Source organism: Gambusia affinis, linkage group LG18, assembly GCF_019740435.1.
Source record: "Gambusia affinis linkage group LG18, SWU_Gaff_1.0, whole genome shotgun sequence".
Classification (NCBI taxonomy): Eukaryota; Metazoa; Chordata; class Actinopteri; order Cyprinodontiformes; family Poeciliidae; genus Gambusia; species Gambusia affinis.
In genome coordinates, this window is record NC_057885.1 from 24,405,837 (window position 1) to 24,427,724 (window position 21,888).

Consider the following 21,888-nt stretch of genomic DNA (forward strand, 5'->3'; position numbering starts at 1 on the left):
TAATTTCTGCTTTTATTTTTAATTATGTCAGTTTTGGTTCTCCATAGTTTTTTTCCCTAAATCATTAAAAATCATTTTGCTTAATATTGAATACAGTTATTATTATTATTATTATTATTATTATTATTATTATTATTATTATTATTATTATTATTATTATTATTATTATTATTATTATTATTATTATTGTTGTTGTTGTTGTTGTTGTTGTTGTTGTTGTCCCTGCAAATAGAAGTTTTGATTTGCAGCAGACTGAGATTCAGTTTTATGCAAAAATTATGCAGATTCATCCATTTTCTCTCTCTCTCTCTCTCTCTCTCTCTCTTTCTCTCTCTCTCTCTCCCCCCCTCTTCCCCCTCTCTCTGTGGGCGGAGAGATGAAATGTGGGAGGCGTGTCCGTCTTGCACTTCACGGAAGAGCACTTCAGAGTCCGAACCTCCGTGTCCGATAGGCGCAAGGACGAACCGGGACCCCCTGACTCCGGAACCTGCCGGACCCACCGCGGCCAGAGGACGGGTTCTGGCCGGGCGGCGCAGCGACATGCCAGCCGGACGCGCCTGAAGCCGCGCAGACAGCAGCGCAGCTCCGGGAGGAGAAACACGGGAGACATGGCCCACGTCGGCAACGGGGCGGCCGCCGAGGAGGAGGTGAGATCCCGCCGCTATCACGTTTCAGCCGGTCCATTTCCTCCGGAGGCTCCGGTTACATCCCGGATGGTTTCCTCCTCTGCCCTTTAAATTCTCCCAAAACCCTCCGGAGGGAGCCGGGATGTCACATCCTGTTCCTGACATAACCTTCACTCATCGTCTTCAGCTGCTGCTGCACATTTTCTATCAAATATTATCGTTTAAGTTTAAATAATGACGTAATAAACGGGGCTGATTGAGAAAACATTCAAATCAGTTATGTAAACCTGACCGGGCTGGTTTGGAAACTCCTTTTCCTTCAGTGTCACACCTTTTATTCTTTTGCACAGAAAGAAACACTGAAATCCTTCTACACTGTAAAACATCGAAATCCTTCTACACACTGTAAAAACAATAAAATAATTTCACATACTGTAAAAATAATAAAATAATGACAGATTCTCACTTGAAAGTTTATTAAATTTCACCTGATTTACATTAAATTTGGATTAAAGGTGCACTGTGATGGATGTAGTGCCCTCTAGTGGTAAAGATGGTACATAACTCCAGATTAAATTCCCTCCACTTATCAATGTTTCAATGTTTCACCCACTGAATAGTACAAAAGTTTTATTAGATAATAATAAATTGAAACTGTTGCTGCTGAGTCACGTTTCGGTTGTTTCTGCTGTTATTTTAACGATTTATCTAGAAGGTTTGAAGAAACTACAAAATGGCTTCATGAATGCTAATAATGGATCCATTTAGAAGAAACACGATAAAGTTTAAAGTCTAAATAATCCAGAGTTCTTCTGTAAATCCATATGCTGACATTTTTCTATTACATTGGATAAATGAACTTAAATTGAAAGGAAAACAAATTTTTCTGTCTGATTCTCCTCCTTCCTCTTCGTCAGAGTCAAGTTTGTCCTCTTCCTCTTGACCTACTTACTGTTTCATTGCCGACCACAAACAACTGCTCAGCTCTTCATGGTTATGTGTAACAGAAAAGCTGAGATGTTTTCTGCCGTTACAAGCAGCAGTGGGTCAGATCTCTGAAAACAGAGTCTCCATGTTTTAAAGCTCTAGTTGCAGCCGCGGATCTAAAATGGGAAAATCCAGGAAAAACGACGCAGGAGGTTTTTCTTTTTCTAATGAAACCAGTTCAGAGTCACTGACCACACTTAGCAACACACATGCAGTCAGTCTTTATTCATAAAAACTAAATTATATGTCACAAAAACCTACAAAAATACTTTTCATAAAACTTCAACTCAAAATAACCATAAAAGAAATGAAAACAAAAGATGAAAAATTGCATGAATTCACTGCAAAAACAAAATCTGACCAACTATTTTCTGTCAAACAACACAGTTAAAATGAGACAAAACTGATTTCTAATGAACTCCTTAATATTGATTTTTAAAACAGTATTACTTCCATTAACAGATCATTTCACTGATAAAATATAAAAATGTCTTGTTCTAACACAACGCTGTACTTTTTACTTTTACTGGATGAATGTTTTTATGAATATTTCTTCTACTTGAGTTAAATTTCTGGATTTTCTGAAAGAAAAACAAACGTTTGAACCAGAAACCCTCCAGACTCGGAGACAGTTTCTGTTAAATCAGTTTTTTATTGAAAAAGAAAGAAACTGATTTGGAAAAGTTTATTTTGCCTGATTTTCTATTTTTTGTCACTAATATGAATTATTGTCAATTTCATTCTTAAAATACCAAAATTTCCACTGAATAACTTTATACTAATAATATATAAACTATAATAAACTACACCATCTGTCTGATGATGTAGTTTTAAATATTTAATGGCAGCAGCAGCAGTAGACTTTGTACCAAATACTTTGTGGTGATTTTTGGACGACTGCTCTTTATTTAAACATTAAATAAAGTTAAAGATGTAGAAGAAGCTCTGCTCTCACTAGAGTTTAATCTGTGAAACTGTTTGCATTTGGGACGTTTTTGAAGAAACATATTCATATAATTTCTATTTAATTTGATGGAAACGTTACAATCATCAGCAGAATGTGGACAGAGGTTTGTCTGTATTTGTAGTGGAAACGTGTTTCTGTCAGTTCAGGTTTTCATGTTCGTTGCTCCTAAACGCTGCAGACTGACAGGAAGTCGCCGGCGGCTCTGAACGACGTCCAGGCAGCGTTCGGAGCATCCGGCCTCCCGTCGTCACACCACTTTAGGTTTTATTATTTTATTTTATTACAGCGTGGATGAGGGGAGCTTCTCTGCGTCAGGACAGTTTCCTCTGCTTAGTTTCTCCGTCTTCTTCTGTTTCCACTGGGAGCTGCTGAAATTAATCAGCTCAGGTGAGACGTTATTAAACTGATCCATCAGCAGCGTGTAATCAGCTTTCAGTGATAGTGACAGGTCCTGTGTGTGTGTGTGTGTGTGTGTGTGTGTGTGTGTGTGTGTGTGTGTGTGTGTGTGTGTGTGTAAATACCGGACCTGGTCCAGCCACCAGCTGTTTGCATCAGAACAACATGAGTACTCCTCCTTGATGCTGTTTTTCTGTTCATTCTGTCTGAACTGAGAAACGTTTCAAAGCGACTGAAGGATTAAAGTTTAACTGGTTTTATCAAACTGTCTGGTTTGTTCTGGTTAAACTGGGGCTGTGCCAGTTTAAATTATAAACTATAAACTACAGGGAGTGTTTATTTGGACCTCCAGGTCTCCAGTCCGTCCTGCAGGTTTTAGATGAGCCTCAGGTACTAAACCCTGGAATGAAACGGTTTCATTTCCTCCTGGTGTGGGTCGGTTCTCCAGAACCTTGATGACCCAGTGGTTCTGTTCAGATGCTGCAGAGGAACATCTAAAAGCTGCAGGACTGGAGTTTGAGACCCTGACTTAAACTAATCATAAATGTCTGAATTAAAGGATCTTTTAGATGCTTTAGAGACAAAACACTCGTAGTTTGAGATTAAAGGACGTGTTTCCTGTTGCTTGAAAAAATAGGCAGATATTTAAAGTTGGAAGGAGATTTTTAATATTTATTTTTATTAAATCTGTAACAGTAATTATTTTTTTATCAGGATTAATGTTAAAATCAGAATAATATCAAGTAATGAGGCAAAATTTGAATTCAACTTAAACTTTAAGCTGAAAATACAAAATCTAGTTTAAATTATAACCAAAACAAACTGAAAACAGGAAATCCTCCCACGAAGGTTCATTCCTGCTCATGAACAGTTTTAGTTTTTCTTCCATCTGGAAACTGGAAATATTTTGATGCGTTTTGTGGCTTTAACTCTGCAGAAAGTCTCTTTCTGCTGCAGGTTTTCTGGTTTTGGATTATCTGGTGATTTTTCTCCAGGTTCTGTTTTGTTGGTATGAAGTTAATTTTATTTGCCTGAGAAACGTAACGAGAATAAAAAGCCTCTCAGAAACAGAAGGATATTTTTCCTTCAGCTCGTTTCTAATCTGACCTCTGGAAGCTTCATTCCTTCTCGTCGGTTTGGGAGGAAATCAGCCGACTGGCTGAGGAATGTGAGACTAACTGGGTTTATAGGATCTGGGATAAAGGTTCTGCTGCTGACGCTGCACAGAAACACCATAAAAACACAAAGACACCAATTAACCATGTGCACAAAACACTGTTGATATGTTGCAGGGCTGTGACCTTTGACCCTCTGGCAACCCAGGCTGGAACTGTAACTACAGCACTGATTAATAAATCTAAAGACACAACAGAAATATAACGAGGACGGATAATATATGAAAGCAAATGTTGTTATTTTACCAAAATGTTTCAAAATGTTTGCATTCAGTGAAGCTCAGCTGTTTTTAAGTTTTATTCCATGAATAAAGATTATAAAAACAATCTTTTTTAAGTTTGTAGAAATTTTCTGAGTAAAGAAAGACTTTAGTTTTATGAAGCAGGATTATTAAGTTGTGAACTGACATTAATTTACTTTTTGAACTTTCCGGTTCTCTGGAGTAGAAAAGCGATGTGACGTGTTTTTATCTCATTTTGTCGGATCGCAGTAAAAAAGCTTGATGGAAATAAAAAATTCAAAAATATCTTCCTCAATTTTACAAGAAGGTTTTTACTGTCGCTGGGAGTTTTATTTTATTTTTTTTATTTTTTTTATTGACTTTTCAGAAAAAGAGTCGATACAATAAAGAGAAAATGGAAACAGGTTTCCTGAATAAGTTCGGACCCGGCCAACGCTCCCGGCCACCGATGGCTCTGTGCCTTACCAGAGACACGAAACATCCATATCGTCAACATCGGACGTTTTATTTCTGTCTGAATAATTTTTACCTCTGATTAACAATCAAGAGAAAACTTTGTTTTATTTTCAGCAGACAGCTTTACGTGATGAATTTGGTTTCTTTAATTTCCTCTGATTCTCTGATTGTTGTGTTGACTGAAGTTTGAGTTGGTTTTCTGTCAGTGAAGAAAAGACTAAACGGTGTTTAGTCCTTCTAATGGGTCAATAAAGTCCCACAAAACGACGTAAAGTTTTCTCAGGATGTGCAGAAAAGTTTATTGCTGTTTTGGTAAAAATTAAAAACTTTGTCTGGTTCCTCTGGGCTTTTGAAGTCTTTGATTCTGGTGGTTCCTGGTGGGTTTATAGTGCAGGTGGCCGGTAATCGGACACGGCATGAAGGTCCTGACTAATTAATGAAAGCTGCAGCCGTTACTGGAGAACCTTTCTGTCTCTGAACTCTCCGTGTTTCTGCCTGATGTGATCCGTTTCCTCTCTGGTCTTAGAAACTAACTGACTTTTACCATCCTGCTTACTTGGTTAATATTTAATAGTTAGTAATCCCGTTGATGTTCAGACACTTGAAGAGGGATGGAAGCTATTTTAAAGCTCATATGTAAAGATGAAGGAATGTAGACGTGTGAATTTACCAGTTCTGTATTTCTGTAAAGTTAAAGTTCTGAATTATTATTTTAATTATAGATTCGTTGAAACCCGTCCGTCTCAGTCGTCGTCTCACCGTCATGCAGCTTCACCCACCTTGCATGATGTTGGTGGTCAGAAGAACTGATGGTGCCGATTCATGGCAGCCTCACTTTCTGTGAATGAATGAATGAATTAATGAATTCATAACCGACCTTCTTACCTACCAAACTACCTCATTACCAGCCTGTCTAGTTCTCTACCAACCCACCGCACTGTTTACCTCTGACCTAAACAACTAGATAGCCCAACCTGGCTATCTACTCATTGACCCGGCTAACAATCCGTTGACATGGCAACCAACACGTTTCCCATTGAAAGGAAGCTAGCTACTTAGCTTTTCACCTGGATAGCTGGTTCCTGACCCGACTGCCTGGTTCTGGACTCGGCCATCCAGCTCAGTAGCTGCCTACTCATCCATCCTGTCTGGCTTCCTACCTGCTTATCCTACTGGGATATCTAGTTAACTAGCTCTACTGGCTAATCTAGCTGTACCAACATCTACATCAGAGCTTCAGTTTTGGGTTTTCAGAGTCTTGGGTTCTGTGTTGTAACATGCTGGCTGGGCTGATTCAACAACAGTTGTCTGTTTTTAGACGCACACAGCAGGAGCTTCAGCAGCTCTGAGGAATCCTGGAAACAGATTCTGCTGTCAGACAGGAAGTGATGCGTCCCTGAAACGAGGGCGTGAAAGACACTGTTTGGATTCACACTGAATTATTATAAATGTTTCCTGAAACTATTCTCAGAGTGTGTGTGTGTATAAAGCTAATTGTAGCACATTTAAAATGTAACTGAGCAAATAAAACATATTTTATTTATTTTTCAGCTAAAGTTAGCTTAAATGCTACGTTTAGCATGGTGGTTTATTTACATTCACTGTCTCCTCTGTTCACTGGGTCAGTTACCAAAGATCTTGTTTTTATGTGTTTTGTAAGATTTTTTAAATGCTTTTGTGGAGATTATTATTATTATTATTATTATTATTATTATTATTATTATTATTATTTATTATTATTTAATCTATAGAGCTTTAACAGATTGATCTCCAGGTTGTCTTTAAACAGGTTTTTTTTTCTTTGGCTTTAATTAAAGTTTGATGTTTATTTCCATTTTTGTAGCTTTTTAAAAGACATCATTCTTTGTTAAATATTTTCTGTTTCTCTGCTGTTTTTCAGAATTATGTGTTTGATTTAGACTGAGCTCAGGTTTAGACATGTCTGTAGCTGCTGCATGGTTTCCACGGCTCCCTGCAGTTTGAGCTGTTGATGCACAGTGAACAGATTCGTATTGAGTGTTTCTGGCTGTGCAGCAGCTGGTTGGACGTTGGAGGCTGGATGGCTGCAGCCTGCAGGCAGAGTTCCTCTTTATGGCTGCAGCTGGATGCGGTTATGTAAGGAGCTGCTGGACAGCTATTATTAGCCTGTTACTGAGGCTCTAAAGAAACACTGTGAGGTTTACTCCTGTTGAAGCCGCTCAAACATGCTTTGGGAAAATACATACAGGTGGAGGTGGGCAGGAAGGTTTTGTATTTGACAATGAAATGCAGATTAGTTTTGAGCAAAAGGGGATTTTTTTGTGAAACTGTTTCCTCACTAAGAGTGAAAACTTAAGATTTGAAATGTGAGACTTTGGTTTTCTGAGGACTTTGCTAAATTAGCATGTCAGCAGATCCTTTAGCGGTTTGTTTTCTGGTCAAGGCCACGTCTCCAGTCTGCATACCGTCACACCCAAACTGTTACAAAATGCTGCAAAGCAAAATTTTACTGCAAAAGTTTTACTGCAGCCCCACTGATGAGTCAACATGGAGAAATTCAGCTAAGAAAGCCATCAGACTGGCTATTCTAATGCTGCTAAATGCCATCCATCCATTGTTCTTCAACCTGCGGCGCCGGATTTCAGTGGAATCTACAGCGCCCCCTACAGTGAGACAGTCTGAAATCCCTGCTAATCAAGAATAAAAGTCTCTTGAAGTTAAGTCCTAAAACGTACAGGAAGGCGGCCATTTTGTGTCAGATCATTATTTTTGGTCATTTTTGACATTTACACACCGGGAACGATGAAAAGTTATCAAAATGTAGCGTGTTTCAACATTTCACCAAAATATGGTTTGGGTTGACCTGTGATGACCCTGTATCTAAAGTGTTTGATCTGTTTGTGAGGATTTATAACGAAGCAGAGCAGTTAGCTCACCTCTGTGTTTCTGTTTCAGGACTGCTTTGAGGATGCCTTCGATCGGATTCCTTCGTAAGTTCGCTCACGCTAACACCCGCTGATATTAGAGCTGAAAACGTGTCTCTGTTGTTTTCATTTCCTGTCAGGCTCCAGTTTCTCCTTCTGTCCATCGTTGTACATTTGACCTTGGATCATGTCAGGACCAGAACTTGACTGACGATCTGGGCCGCTTTAATAAAACTCTATTTTCTTATAATTTTATTATTTCACCGTAAAGTTTTGAATTAGATTTAGGTTTACTCATACTGTTAGTACAAATAGTTATGTGCAGTACATCTTTTGCCTTTCACACATTTAGAAAAGCGGTGTGTCTCAGTATTGAGATCCTTCCCCCCATTTACTGCTAGAAAACAAGACATTAGAGAACAGAGGGCCATAAAATCTAACACTCAACTTGTGCTGTTGGTTTCATTTATCTCTGTGTGCGTGTGTGTGTGTGTGTGTGTGTGTGTGTGTGTGTGTGTGTGTGTGTGTGTGTGTGTGTGTGTGCAGGGCGTGTCAGATGGACCTGCAGACTGCCATCCAGGAGACTCAGTGCGCTCTCAACCTGGTGCTCAACAACAGGTTCTCTCAGGCTCTGGACCTGCTCAAGCCGTGGTGAGACTCTTTTCCAACTAATGTTGATGTCAGAAAAGTAAAGCAGTAAAAACTAAATACTAAAACATTTTCTAAATGTAGATGTTTTTCTCGGTGGGATTCCTGTGTGGAAATAAATTTCCTCTAAATCTAATTACTGGTTTCCAGCTGATGACCAACAATGAGTCTTTTATTGTGAAGGAATTTAAACACATTTTTCTTCTTCTTTGCTGAGTTGTTTTGATTTGTTTTCAGGATTTAACTAGACACCCGCCTTCCATAATTATAGAAAATTAAACTATTCAGTCCTGTTGACTCCCTTAAGTCATTTAGTTTTTCCTTCTTTTATTCTTTGTGTCCTTATTTTTTAAATCTTTTTCAATCCTAAATCTCTTATTTATCCTTATTTCCTTTCCTTGTGTCCTTCCTAAATTGTATTTTCTTTCCTTCTGTTCTTTGTTGTCTATCCTTGTTTTTTTTTTCTTTGCTTCCTTGCACATTCCTCCTTTCCTCCTTTCTGTCCTTCCTTCCTTCCATCCCTCCGTGTGTCCTGTCGTCTCCTTTCTTTCCTCTCCTGGTTGGAATCAAACCAGTTCCTTACTGGTTCCTCCCCTCCATCAGAACTGGTTCTGTCCCTGAACCGGCTCCGGTCCTGTTTTGGGTCGCTGTGTGCTGGTTCTGCGGTCCTAACCGACCCGTTGTGTGTTCAGGTGGAAGCACAGCATGTACCACGCTCTGGGCTACAGCAGCATCCTGGTCATGCAGGCCACCATGACCTTTGACCAGAAGGACATCCAGACGGCCATGGAGACCATCAAGCAGGCGCTGCAGACCTGCCACCGGTAAGATGGCCGCCTTTAGCCGCCTTTAGCCGCCTTTAACCGCCTTTAGCTGCCTTTAACCGCCTTTAGCCAACCGTCACGTTTCACATCAAAAGCATCAGTTTTAGCTGAACTCTGTTCTAAAAAAGTCCTGAACTGGTTTCCAGCTGATGGGTTTGATGGTACGGTGGAATCCACCCAGTTTGGCTGAAGTTTCATGAAGTTTCATCCAGTTCCTCTGACCCCAACGACCTTTATGTCTCAAACTTTTTCACATCTTTGGTTCCAAAAACAAACTTCACTGCTTTTCATTTGATGGAACCAACCAACCAGTTGTACATATTTATGACACCAGGTGGCGCCATTTTCACTCCCCCTCAGTCAGATTGGTTGGAGGAAATCTGGGAATGTCAGTTTTCAAGTCTTCTCACAGGTTCCCTCTTAACTTTAGACTTAGACTTTAACTAGGCCATTCTCATGCATGAAGATGCTCTGATTTAAACCATCCAATAATAATCTCCTGCAGTGGAGCTCTAGACTTCATGCTACCGTCAACACTCAACAGCATGATGCTGCCACCACCATGTTTCAGCCTCTGGACGGTGCGTTCAGGGGAACTGCGTCGACTCCACCGTACCTCTGAGTTTGTATGGAGATAAAAATGTTACATTTTGGCCTCATATGATCAGAAAACCTTCTTCATTACAGTAGGAACTATGAGGTCACCAAACCAAAGATCTGAAATGTTTCTCCAGGTTCAGAAAGAGAAACTCGGTGGTCGGTTCTCTGTCCAGCCTGATCAGCAAGCAGTCCAACTTACAGGAAGGTACCAACCCTCATCACTGACTGTAACTGGGAAATCACTGACTGTAACTGGGAAATCACTGACTGTAACTGGGAAATCACTGACTTTAACTGGGAAATCACTGACTGTAACTGGGAAATCACTGACTTAACTGGGAAATCACTGACTTAACTGGGAAATCACTGACTGTAACTGGGAAATCACTGACTGTAACTGGGAAATCACTGACTGTAACTGGGAAATCACTGACTTTAACTGGGAAATCACTGACTTAACTGGGAAATCACTGACTGTAACTGGGAAATCACTGACTTTAACTGGGAAATCACTGACTTAACTGGGAAATCACTGACTGTAACTGGGAAATCACTGACTTAACTGGGAAATCACTGACTTTAACTGGGAAATGACTTTAACTGGGAAATCACTGACTTTAACTGGGAAATCACTGACTTTAACTGGGAAATCACTGACTGTAACTGGGAAATCACTGACTGTAACTGGGAAATCACTGACTGTAACTGGGAAATCACTGACTTAACTGGGAAATCACTGACTGTAACTGGGAAATCACTGACTGTAACTGGGAAATCACTGACTGTAACTGGGAAATCACTGACTTAACTGGGAAATCACTGACTGTAACTGGGAAATCACTGACTGTAACTGGGAAATCACTGACTGTAACTGGGAAATGACTGACTGTAACTGGGCAGTAGAACCAGAAAGCCGTAGAAAACTGTTGCCTGTCTTTGTGTTTGCAGAGGAAATGCATGCAGAGCTCTGCTATGCTGAATGCCTTCTGCAGAAAGCAACGCTCACTTTCATCCAGGTCAGAGTCTCTGTCATCAAATCAGATAAATATATTGGAATTATGTTCATCCTTCAATAAAATCACTGTATTTTTAACTAAAATAGGCTTGTTTTCTGTAACTGGTCTGTGAATATTAGATAATAGAAATAAGAAAAGGTTCTAATGTTACCCACAAATAAAATCTCCTTCATGTAGGATGAATTTCTGTAAATTAAGTGTCTTATTTCAGTGTTTTTGTGGACCTTGTCTCTTTGTCCACTTTGCTTCATCACTTATTCTCTGTGGTGTTTCTTAAAGTCACGATGGTTTTCAAAGTTTGTTTTCTATTGTGGCAAATTTTTATCTTGACACCCGTCAGAATAAAATCAGGTTTATATCTTTCTGTTTTGTGTTGTATTTCTAATTTTGCTCCAATGAATGTTGGGGAAGAAACAGAAATTACTGTTATTAATCCTCCAGGTGTGAAGATTTAAATCTGACAGGAAAACCAAAATTTAAAATGGTCAGTTTTAGCGTAAATAAACTCGTTTTTTCTGTCCTTATTTTCCAGGATGAGAACATGATCAGTTTCATAAAAGGAGGAATCAAGATTCGAACAAGCTACCAAATCTACAAGTGAGTGATTAACGAGCAGCTAAAAGTTCCTCCATCTGAGACATAATTTAAATAATAATTGATTATAATATCAGGCTTCGTGTTTCTCGTTAGGGACTGTCAGAACGTGCTGAACATCAGCCAGGACAAGGCGGAGCAGTTTAACTCCTTCAGACAGTTTGAGGGCGGAGTCAAGCTGGGCATCGGCTCTTTTAACCTGGTGGGTGAGGAAAATTCATTTAACTGATGTGAAGGTTTCCTGAAGCATTTCTGTTTTTAAACACAGAAAATCTCATTTTTTGGATTCTGCTGCGTTTAGCGCTGCATCATCAGCATATCGGCAAACATTCCTAAAGTCTTACAGTTACAGAGATACAAATTATGCAAAATAAATTATAATTAGGTGTACTTTCTTAATGATTGATTTAATTGTTTTCTCTCCTTCCTCAGTATATTTTAAGGTTGTTGGAGTTTATTGGGTTTTTAAACTCAAACACATATAAAGTCTTTTAAATGTTTGTCCATTTTTTGGACTCTGCTGCGTTTAGCGCTGCATCATCAGCATATCGGCAAACATTCCCAAACTCTTACAGTTACAAAGATACAAATTATACAAAGTAAGTTATATTTAGCTGCACTTTGTTAATGAATCTTTGAATTTGATTTTTTGTTCCAGATGCTGTCTCTCCTTCCTCAGAAGGTTTTACGGTTGTTGGAGTTTATTGGCTTCTCAGGAAACAGGGTGAGTTTTCCTCCTCTTTTAAACCTCAGATATTTTATTAAAGACAGGAAACGAATGTCTCTGCTGTGAAAAGAGGTGTCCGTCTCACTGCCTGTCCCTCCTGCAGAGTTTTGGTTTGTCTCAGCTGAGGGAGGGAGCAGCCAGCCAAAGTTTGCGTTCGATAATCTGTGTGCTGACTCTGCTCTTCTACAACACTTACGTGTCGCTGATCCTGGGTAGGAAATTTCTACAAATCTTCATTTGTTTCCCGTCGTAACCTGAATATTTCATCGGTTTATAGTTACTTGTTTCTGTTTTTGACATAAGGAACGGGGGAGGGAAACCTGATGGAGGCTGAAGCTCTGCTGGAGCCATACCAACAAAAATACCCCAAAGTAAGACGAATAGAGACTCTGTTCCATCGCGTATCGATCGATTGGGATTTATAGATGGATTTATGGTTATTGTTTCTTTAAGGGCTCCATAATCCTCTTCTACTCCGCGCGTATCGCCACCCTGCGAGGAAACTTTGAGAAGGTTTGTTCATTTAGAGAGCTGTGCAGTGGAAACGTTTATTTTTACAACATTTTGATCCGTTTATGGCAAAGAGATCTTAAAAACTGAAACTCAAATGCAACACAGCATCGTTTATAAATCTGTCACTACTCACAACCAGAGCCAAAACGTCAAGTTTTAAAAAGTCGACCAATTGGGATAAATCACAACTTGAAATTTAAAAGCAACATTTATTGATATGAAACCAACAGGAAAAAAAGACTCAAAGGCAAAGATGATATTTTAAAAGCTGCTAGTTTTCAGGGATTTCTAACATAATCTGTTCATGTCTGGAAATGATTCATTCATATCATGATACATTTTACCATCTGATCTTTAACATAAATCTATATAAAGTATTACATTTATAAATTCAATCTATTTTCTGTTATTTTTCATATATATGGTAAAAAAACAGAAAAACTTTGGCATTTTCTGAAAAAATAAAGTTTTCTTCTTCCAGAACTTTTAAAAGCTTTATTTTTAAAAACAACTTTCCCTAAATATTCGATCTTTGGTATTTTGAAAAGCCTTTTCTACGTTTGTAGATCCGACTGTTTCACCGCCGTCTGAATGGACCGAATCTTTCCACTGAGACAAATCGGATTGTTTTCCTCTTCCACATGTGGAACTAAATTTGATACGGATCTTATAGTTTGCAAAGTGTCTTCAGTCACATTTTATCCGACTTTTACGTCGTTGATGAGACATGCGTCACAAACAACGGCTTAGATTTGTAGCTATACATGCTTAAAATTGACCAAAAAACACAACTTTCTACAAATATTAAAATATTTACCAATATTTCTTCTTCTTAAAATCAGGTTTCTAAAGAAACATTGATGCACATCTATTTATTCTCTCATCATGTTTTCAGGATTTGCAGCTAAATATTCCCAGAACGTTTCAGATCATGTGTCTGATTCTCTCTGCTTGTTTTACCAACATTAAAACTTTAAAGTCATTTGTTTCAAATGTTTGAGTCGGAGGCGAACTGTTTAAAGCTCCGCTCCGTTTTGAAGGCGCGGTCCAGGTTTGAGGAGTGCATCAGCAGCCAGCAGGAGTGGAAGCAGATCCACCACCTGTGTTACTGGGAGCTGATGTGGACCCACTCCTTCCAGCAGGAGTGGCAGCAGGCGTACCGATACGCCGACCTGCTGTGCAAAGAGAGCCGCTGGTCAAAGGTCAGATTCTCACAGCGTGAACAAACTAAAATCCACAGCGGCTCAACTGTGTGTGTGTGTTTGTGTGTTTGTGGTTTTCAGGCGATCTATATGTACCAGAAAGCAGCGATCCTCAGCATGATGACGGAGGACGACGTGAGGAAGACTGGAGAAGACATCGTAGAAATCTTTAGGTTGATTTTATAAACCTTCACTGTGTAACAAACTGAAACTGCAGGACACACTGAAACCTTTCAATTGTCTCTGTTAACGAAGGCCAAACATGTTTGGAAGCGAAAAGGTTTTCAACCATGAAATCACTTTTTCTAGAGATTAAATAAAGAAATAGAAATTTGTTTCATGGTGTAAAAACTTTCAATGTATGGAAATCTGAAAAATAAACTTAAAAACGTGAGTCAGAGCGTTTTGAAAACGTGACTTTCAGTAAACATTTATGTCTGCAGTGGAACTAAAAGGTTTCTGTCAGAGTTGAGTGTTTAGTGGTGGTTCCAGGTTGTGAAGGTGTTTCTGTGTGCAGGCAGGTGGAGGGGCTGAAGCAGCGGCTGGCCGGGAAGTCCATCCCCATGGAGAAGTTTGCAGTGAGGAAATCCAGGCGCTACAAAGCTGCTCAGCCCGTCCCGCTGGTCGTCCCCGCTCTGGTACGCCAGCCAAACATCAGCGCCACCTTAACTGGGAAACTAATGGAAAAATTCAAAGAATTTGTGTTTTTGTCTGTAGGAGATGATGTACGTCTGGAACGGGTTCACCATCGTCGGGAAGAGAGCCGACTACACCGAGTCTCTGCTGGTCACCATCGAGAAAGCTGAGCTGCAGCTTCGCAACGAAACAAGTGAGCTCAGAAATCCACTTCTGTTAGAAACGTCTAGAATCGTAACAACTATACATGGAAACAGGAAACAGATCATGTTCTCTGTAGAGACAAAAAAATGGAGGACAAACAGGAAATACACTACAAAACAGGAAAACAAATGCAACAGAAAAACACTGAAGCCAAAAATGCTGCAACCAAAAATGCTGCAGTTATGCCTGTTGCAATGAAAAATAAATCAATCACATATTAAATTAAAATGAACTCAATAATTTCCTTTTGCTTGATTTATTATTTTTCTGTTTTCTTTCTACCAAACGTTTCCAGTCTCAACTAACTTTCACAGTGAAATCAACTGAATAAAAGTGAATTATTATTATTATTATTATTATTATTATTATTATTATTATTATTATTATTATTATTATTATTATTATTATTATGTCAAAGCAACTTTTGAAAAGCTTTACAGGAGTTAACAAACAAAAGTTGTTGTGAGGACTTGAGGAAGTTAAATTCAAAAGGAGCTTCATCCAGTTTACATCACAGTCTCTTTGAGATGTTAGCATGCTAACCCGTTAGCATGCTAAAACGCTAGCATGCTAACAGTTTGTTTTCCGTCTCTCAGATCCGTCCGAGTTCCACCCAGATGACAGCAGCCTGGTCCAGATGTTGAAGGGTCTCTGCCTGAAACATCTGGGCCGGTTGCTTCAGGCTGAGCTCTGCTTCACACAGGTTCTCTCCAGGTAACACACTCCTCAGGTAACCTGGCCTCTTCCTGCTGCCGCCTGCTTCCTGCTGCCTGTAAAGATCAGATCTGTGTCTGTTTGCAGCGAGAGTCGCATCAGGTACGACCACTACCTGATCCCGTTCTCCCTCTACGAGTTGGGTCTGCTGTACAAACAACAGGGCGACTTCGTTAAGGCCGCCACGTACATTGAGAAAGCCAAGTAAGTTCATTTTAATTCAAGAGACTGTTTGCAGAACTGAGTGGCTGCTGTAAACCCATCAGAAACTGAGATATAAAAGTTATTCTTCTGAACTTTGACCTTTGCAAAGTAGCAGCTTTTAATGCAGATTTATGATTCCAGAATCGGTTGGTTTGCAGTGACTGATGTTTGTTCTCCTTCAGGATGAACTACAAGGATTACTCCATGGAGTCCAGGCTTCATTTCAGGATCCACGCGGCGCTCAGCAGCCTGAAAGGTTCGCCGGTCAGCACGCCGTGACCTCAGCTGGAAAACCTCACGCTTCAACATTCACACTACCTGATGCTTTCAGCTCCATAAACCTGACTGAGCTGCAGGCGCAGCTTTCTCTCTGTCAGTTTATTCTGAAGTTAATGATCCTTTCAGGAAGTCAGATTAGATTTGTTCACAAATGGTTCTGCTGCATCTTTGATCACCAAAAAGCACAAAGTAAAAACCAAACTTATTATTCCAAAAGAGACCAAAACTTCTGGACAAAATGACAGACGGGGTTTTAATTTCCTGTCTTTAGCTTTATTTTACTTTAATTATTTTTTGAAGACAGAAATAGTGACCCTACACTACAATAAATGATAATAAAATGTGTATTTTTAGGATAAAGTGCTAAATTACAAAACAAATGGTGAAACCCTGAAGTCAGTCTAAGAGGAGAAACGTCTGTAGATCTACAGGAACGTCTGTAGTTCTGTAGAAACGTCTGTAGTTCTGTAGAAACGTCTGTAGTTCTGTAGAAACGTCTGTAGATCTATAGAAACGTCTGTAGTTCTACAGAAACGTCTGTAGTTCTATAGAAACGTCTGTAGTTCTATAGAAACGTCTGTAGTTCTATAGAAACGTCTGTAGTTCTATAGAAACACGTCGTTCTACGCAGTCACAGCCTTTTCACCACTGGTGGCCTAAACAAAGCAGCTGAATTCACTCATTCCAAGCTCTCACACACACACAGGCTGTTATGCACATCTGAAGGAGATTACACACACAAACGGCAGAAATTGCACATTTTTAGCAGCCATATTAGATTTTTCTGTTCTTGTTATTGGATGATTTGTCAGGTTTCTGTCGGGTTCATGCTGAGAAGCCGAAGGGTTTCATTTATTGTTGAGTTTCTCAAATACAGAGCAGCTTTTGATTCAGTCAAGGGTTTCTGCACCACTTGTTAGCTTAGCATGTAGCTACCAGTTTTTGGAGTTAGTCACCAGGACCTCTGTAACTTCATCAATGCCACATTTTAACAACTTTTATTCTTAAATATTGACCCGGTGGGGTTCCACAGGGTCCGGCACTCGGACCATTTCTAGTGTCGGTTCCTCTAAATGAAATGAAAACCCAACTTACAGACAACAGCTGCTGTTCTCCAGACACGGCAGACGACTTTCAGAAAAGGCAAAAAACTCAAAATAATTTTATTCACAGTCCAATATTATTAAACTGCAACAAGGAAACTCGACATTATCGTCTTTATAAAACACGTCAGCATTAACATTGATTAAACATGGAGTTCCACAAGGCTGTGTAATTGGTACGCTATGTTTTAAATGGACTTTTTGAAGTTGAATAAATATTTTCATTGCTGTTATAAATGAAATACAGAAAATTACAGACTAACTAACTAACTTAACGAAGTCGATGACGGTTGATAACAGATGAGAAGGTGAGGAATAAGAAGCATCTCGTTGTTACAACGGCTCGGTACCAGAACGTCTGTCGTTCAGTATTACATGGTACAATCAATCTACTCCTTGATTAGCACTTTGAAAATACTAATAATAATATTAGGAAGTTTGACTGCTAATGAGATTAAAGCATAATATTTTCACTGAAAAAAGAAACTCGGAGGCGTTTTAGGAAACATTTTTAGAACAAAACTATTGATTTTAAACGATGAAGCAACAGGAAGTGGATTCTTTATCACTTCAGAGAGATTATTTTATTAAAATTCACACTTTTGCTGCTCCGTCTCTGAGAAATAACAACGTCACCCTCAGGGCTGCTCAGCCCTCGAAGGTTTGAAGCTTTAATTTTATTTTATTTTTGTAATGTTTTGAACAAACATTGCCTTTTTGTTTTCTGCTTTGTTGCTTTATAGCCTGAAATATTCTGTAAATCCTACAGACATTTAGATCAAAAGTGTATATATATATATGGACATGGAGAGCGACTTTATAGTGTATCAATAATGTAAGCAAATCTATTTTCTCCAAAACAAAAATAATAATTCTACGTGTTTTAGTCCAATGAGATTCTGAGGGAGGAAAAGCCTCAGAGGTTTATGGATTCATAGAAATGATGGAAATCTATTTTTGTTATGTTCATTTCTGCTTCCATTTAAAGCATCAAACCGCTGATCGTCTCTGATCGTTTCTGATCGTTTCTGATCGTTTCTGATCGTCTCTGATCGTTTCTGATCGTTTCTGATCGTTTCTGATCGTCTCAACAACTTGATGCTTCCAGTTCAGGAAACTTTGTTCGTAGTGATTATGAAGGAGTCGCGGCAACGAACCGAGTCTGAGTGAGAAATGCTCCTGGAAACAGGAAAGGTCAAAGGGCAAACTCCACTTGTTTTTAATTTGGTTGTGATAAAACTGATGGGATGTTGTTTCCTTTTTTTAACAAGTAGAAGTTTTTATTTGACCGTCTTGATTGAATAAGATTTAGAATAAATGGAGTGAAAATAAATCTTGTTTAATTTGTTTTGTAACAAAACACTGAAAAACAGGATTTCTGTTTATTTTTGTTTATTGTGGTTAAATGATGAGTTCAGGATTATTTATGGTTTATGGAGAAAATTAAGAAGTTAAGATTTTAACTGATAAAACAGTTTGTTAGAAAATTAAATATTTTTACATTTTTATTGAAACTGTTTTCATGTTTTCACAAATAATCGGTTAAAAATTAATAAATTAATCACCACTGGCTTAGTGCAAACTAAAAAACAAGAGCCAGGAGGCGTGTCTTAGCGCTGTTAATCAACCGCTGTGTGACGCTGCTCATCCGCCTCTCTCAATGCTAGTTAGCCTAGCCACCGATGACATCAGGTAAACAGTTTTCCTGTAACAATCAGCTGTTTCTTTGCCATCAGCATATTTAACAGCGAGTTCATGAGGGTGATTGACAGCGCTAAGCCCCGCCTCCTGGCTCTGATTCTTTACTTTTGGTGCATTTCTTCAGATAGCAGCTCAGAGAGATCAACCTTTTCACAGATGATCTCATAACAAACATAAAAAATCATCTTAATAAAAATGACGTTCTGCAGCTTTAAATGTTTTTGCAGTTTCATTTCTGTTTGACTCGTTTTGCTGCCTCGACCTTTGACCCCTGTGAGTGTCTCTTGTTGTTTTGTCCAGGTGATGAACGTCGGTGCCTCTGTGTGTGTCTGGTCTCCATGTCCAGGATGTTGCATGTTATTTAATATAATCTTTGGTTTTTCTTGTCCTGTTGAGATCAAGGCCTTTTATTTGGTGCAATAAAGTGAAACGGGAACATTGTTCAGTTTCTGTGTGTCGGTGTTTTTATTTTACTTTCTTTTGTTTGTTTTTGTCGTTTTCAGAGTTTTAATTAGAGCAACAGCAGAAACATTCATCTGAAAACAAACAGAATAAATGTTGGTACCAGAATTATCTTCCAATAAAAAACAAAATCTAGATTGAAAATAAGATTTTGAAAGATAATAAATAAAATTTCTCTGTTTCGCGGCTCTGATAATTAAACTCATTTTATCTCGATCCATCGTAGTTTCAAGTTTACCTGAACGTCTCGGGAGCAAAGCGACTGACAGAGCGAATCGTTTCTCACAGCTGTTTCAACCGGGGTTCTGTGGAGAGGGAGTGAGCTGTCACTATCCTACAGTTTACTTTGGAAGAAGCTTGGTTCTGGTGATTTGTTGAGAACTGACCCGTTTCCATCCGTCATCAACACTGAAGAAGAGCGTAGTATCAAGATGGCCGCCGCCCTGCGCTCCTCTTCACCCATGGTCGCCGCCATGTTTCTTTGTCTTCGGTTTATCGAGACGCAGGGCGACGTCACGGTGCAGATGAAACCAGATTTCTAAAATAACTTTCATGAATCAGAACCGACTCCAAACCAGGCAGCAAACTTTGTCACAAAATGGAACTTTTTTAGTTTCCTCTGGTGACTTTATTCCAAAATGCAACTAGCGACAAATTTAGCATCTTTTTATTTTTATGTTACTGGAGATTACCAATCACTCTGCATCTGGCAACAAGTGCCGGATGTAGTCAGTCTGATATCAAACTCATAAAAATTCATTTTAATGTTTCTTTCTCTGAAAATGTTGCGTCTAAATAAATTCCTGGCTTTCATATAAAACTGATTTATTTAGTGTAGGTTCAGTATTTACATTATGAAATTAGTTCATAAAGTTTGTTTGTTGTATTTTTAATCTCTTTTGAACTGAATTTGTTCTAAAACTTGAATCACATAAGACCAAATATGCAAATTAGGTGATGACATCATCTAGCGACTTTTAAGATGGTTTGTTTCACTGATGCAAATTTATAATTATAATCTTTGGCCATTGTTTACATCCAGATTCTGTCTGGCTGCTTCTGCGGCAGAATCATGACGACATTTCTCATGTCTGCGACGTAAAAGTCGGATAAAATGCGATAAAATCCGTTCAGATTAAACGATTAGACAACTGTTGGATACGTAGCCGGCAGTAATATTTTAGAAATGAGATTCAGAAAGTTCCTCTGCATCGTCTCCTGAGGGTAAGATACTGCCTGCTGACATCGACTCTACAGAACCCCGAAACTGTAAACTGTAAGTCTCAGGTTGTCTGCTCTTCCAGAACATTTGGAGAAACTTTGTGGTGATTTTGAGTTGAAAACGTGTCGGATTCATCGAGTCGCCACGGAAACAGAAAATGTTTTGACGTCAGAAATGTTCTGAGTTTCAGGAAACATTATGTAAAAACTACCAAAGTAAATTAATGAAGCTTTGAAGTAATTAATTAAAGGTTCCTGAGGTTATTTATCTGTTTTCTCACCACAGTAAATGTTTTATTTTGTGTAAATAAGAGATTAATTTTATGTTCTGATATATTTAACCACATAAAGCTACAAGCCATAAATTTTACTTGTTGCTTTTATATCTTAAACAAAATGCTTCAGTTTTTCCTCCATGTTTGTTTTTGTTTTATTATTAGTTTAAATCTTTTACTTTTCCTCCCATTTTTTAGAAAACTCTTCATTTTACCTGTAAATTTAAACAATTTTAAAGATTTATATTAATATTTTTGCATGACTTTGAACTCATTGCTTTGGTTTTTAACCTAAAAATAATTTATTTTCCAGTTAAATTGATGTTAACAAAGTTTTCTGAGGTAATTATTGAGAAAATGTTTATTTTTATGTTTTATTTCTAAGCTTTAATTGTGATGAAGGATGCAAAACTTTCATAAACTAACTCTGTTATTCTGTCATAATTTGTTTTTTCTGACTTTATTCTGAGCTGTAAATGTAAAATTAAATTAAATCAGTTAATCTGAACACATTTTGACTTTTTTTAGTGTTTTCTGTAACTTCATCTCATTTTCTGCACATTTTGCGATTTTGACACCTGAAACAATCTTTTATTTTTTAATTATGTATTTCTCTTCGGTCTGAAGAGTCAAAATGAGCTTCATTGGTTACAAAAATCATCATAGATACCTTTTAGAAAAAGTAAAATAAAAACTCTTTAAATGTGTAAAAGTTGAATAAATCCTTCAGAAATCTTCTGAATTGTGTCTGAATCCTTTTGAAAATAGAAAAAGGATTTGATGGTTCAGCTGCAGATGTTTGCTTTAGCTGAAGCGTCTCAGTGATTTTGAAATTGTCTTTATTTATTCAGCGTTGGACGTTAACCTGTTTCAGGGTCAGAAAACTCTGCAGCTGCACAAACATTTCAGACTTTTGATGCAAAATAAACAACAAGCATGAAGAACGTTAATGACGATGACTGAAGATGTTTCTGAAGGTTTATTGTCACCAAATATGCAGAAGAAAAACAGAAACATTTCAGGATTTTATTTGTGTTTCCAGAACTTTTCAGAAGTTTTGACTTGAGAGCAAAAATCTTTCACTTTGAAGTCAAATTTATTTCTATAGAAGATTTCAGCAACAAAACATTTCAGCTCTTTACGTGATAAAAACATAATAAATAAAAAACCTGGAAGTTTGAAAAGTTGAAAATGTGTTACAAAAAACAAAGAT

At 38.3% G+C, this 21,888-nt stretch overlaps 1 protein-coding gene across 2 annotated transcripts; it reads left to right on the forward strand.

The window, feature by feature from the left end:
* Window positions 1-400: 400 nt before the first annotated feature.
* On the forward strand, window positions 401-21,738 carry LOC122820812 (tetratricopeptide repeat protein 39B). Of its 2 annotated transcripts, XR_006368864.1 has the most exons (20): window positions 401-647; window positions 7,784-7,818; window positions 8,299-8,403; window positions 9,093-9,224; window positions 9,959-10,029; window positions 10,773-10,840; window positions 11,373-11,437; window positions 11,531-11,636; window positions 12,093-12,158; window positions 12,265-12,373; window positions 12,465-12,532; window positions 12,615-12,674; window positions 13,715-13,876; window positions 13,958-14,049; window positions 14,394-14,514; window positions 14,594-14,705; window positions 15,313-15,430; window positions 15,518-15,634; window positions 15,817-18,490; window positions 21,728-21,738. XR_006368864.1 is itself a non-coding variant. In XM_044098430.1 (19 exons), exons 1-19 carry the CDS (start codon window positions 609-611, stop codon window positions 15,911-15,913), a joined length of 1,743 nt encoding a protein of 580 aa, XP_043954365.1. In that variant the 5' UTR covers window positions 401-608; the 3' UTR covers window positions 15,914-19,165. The 2 variants fall into 2 exon arrangements, 1 of the variants encoding a protein (XP_043954365.1); XM_044098430.1 differs by lacking the exon at window positions 21,728-21,738 and having other exon boundaries at window positions 15,817-19,165.
* The last annotated feature ends 150 nt before the right edge of the window (window positions 21,739-21,888 follow it).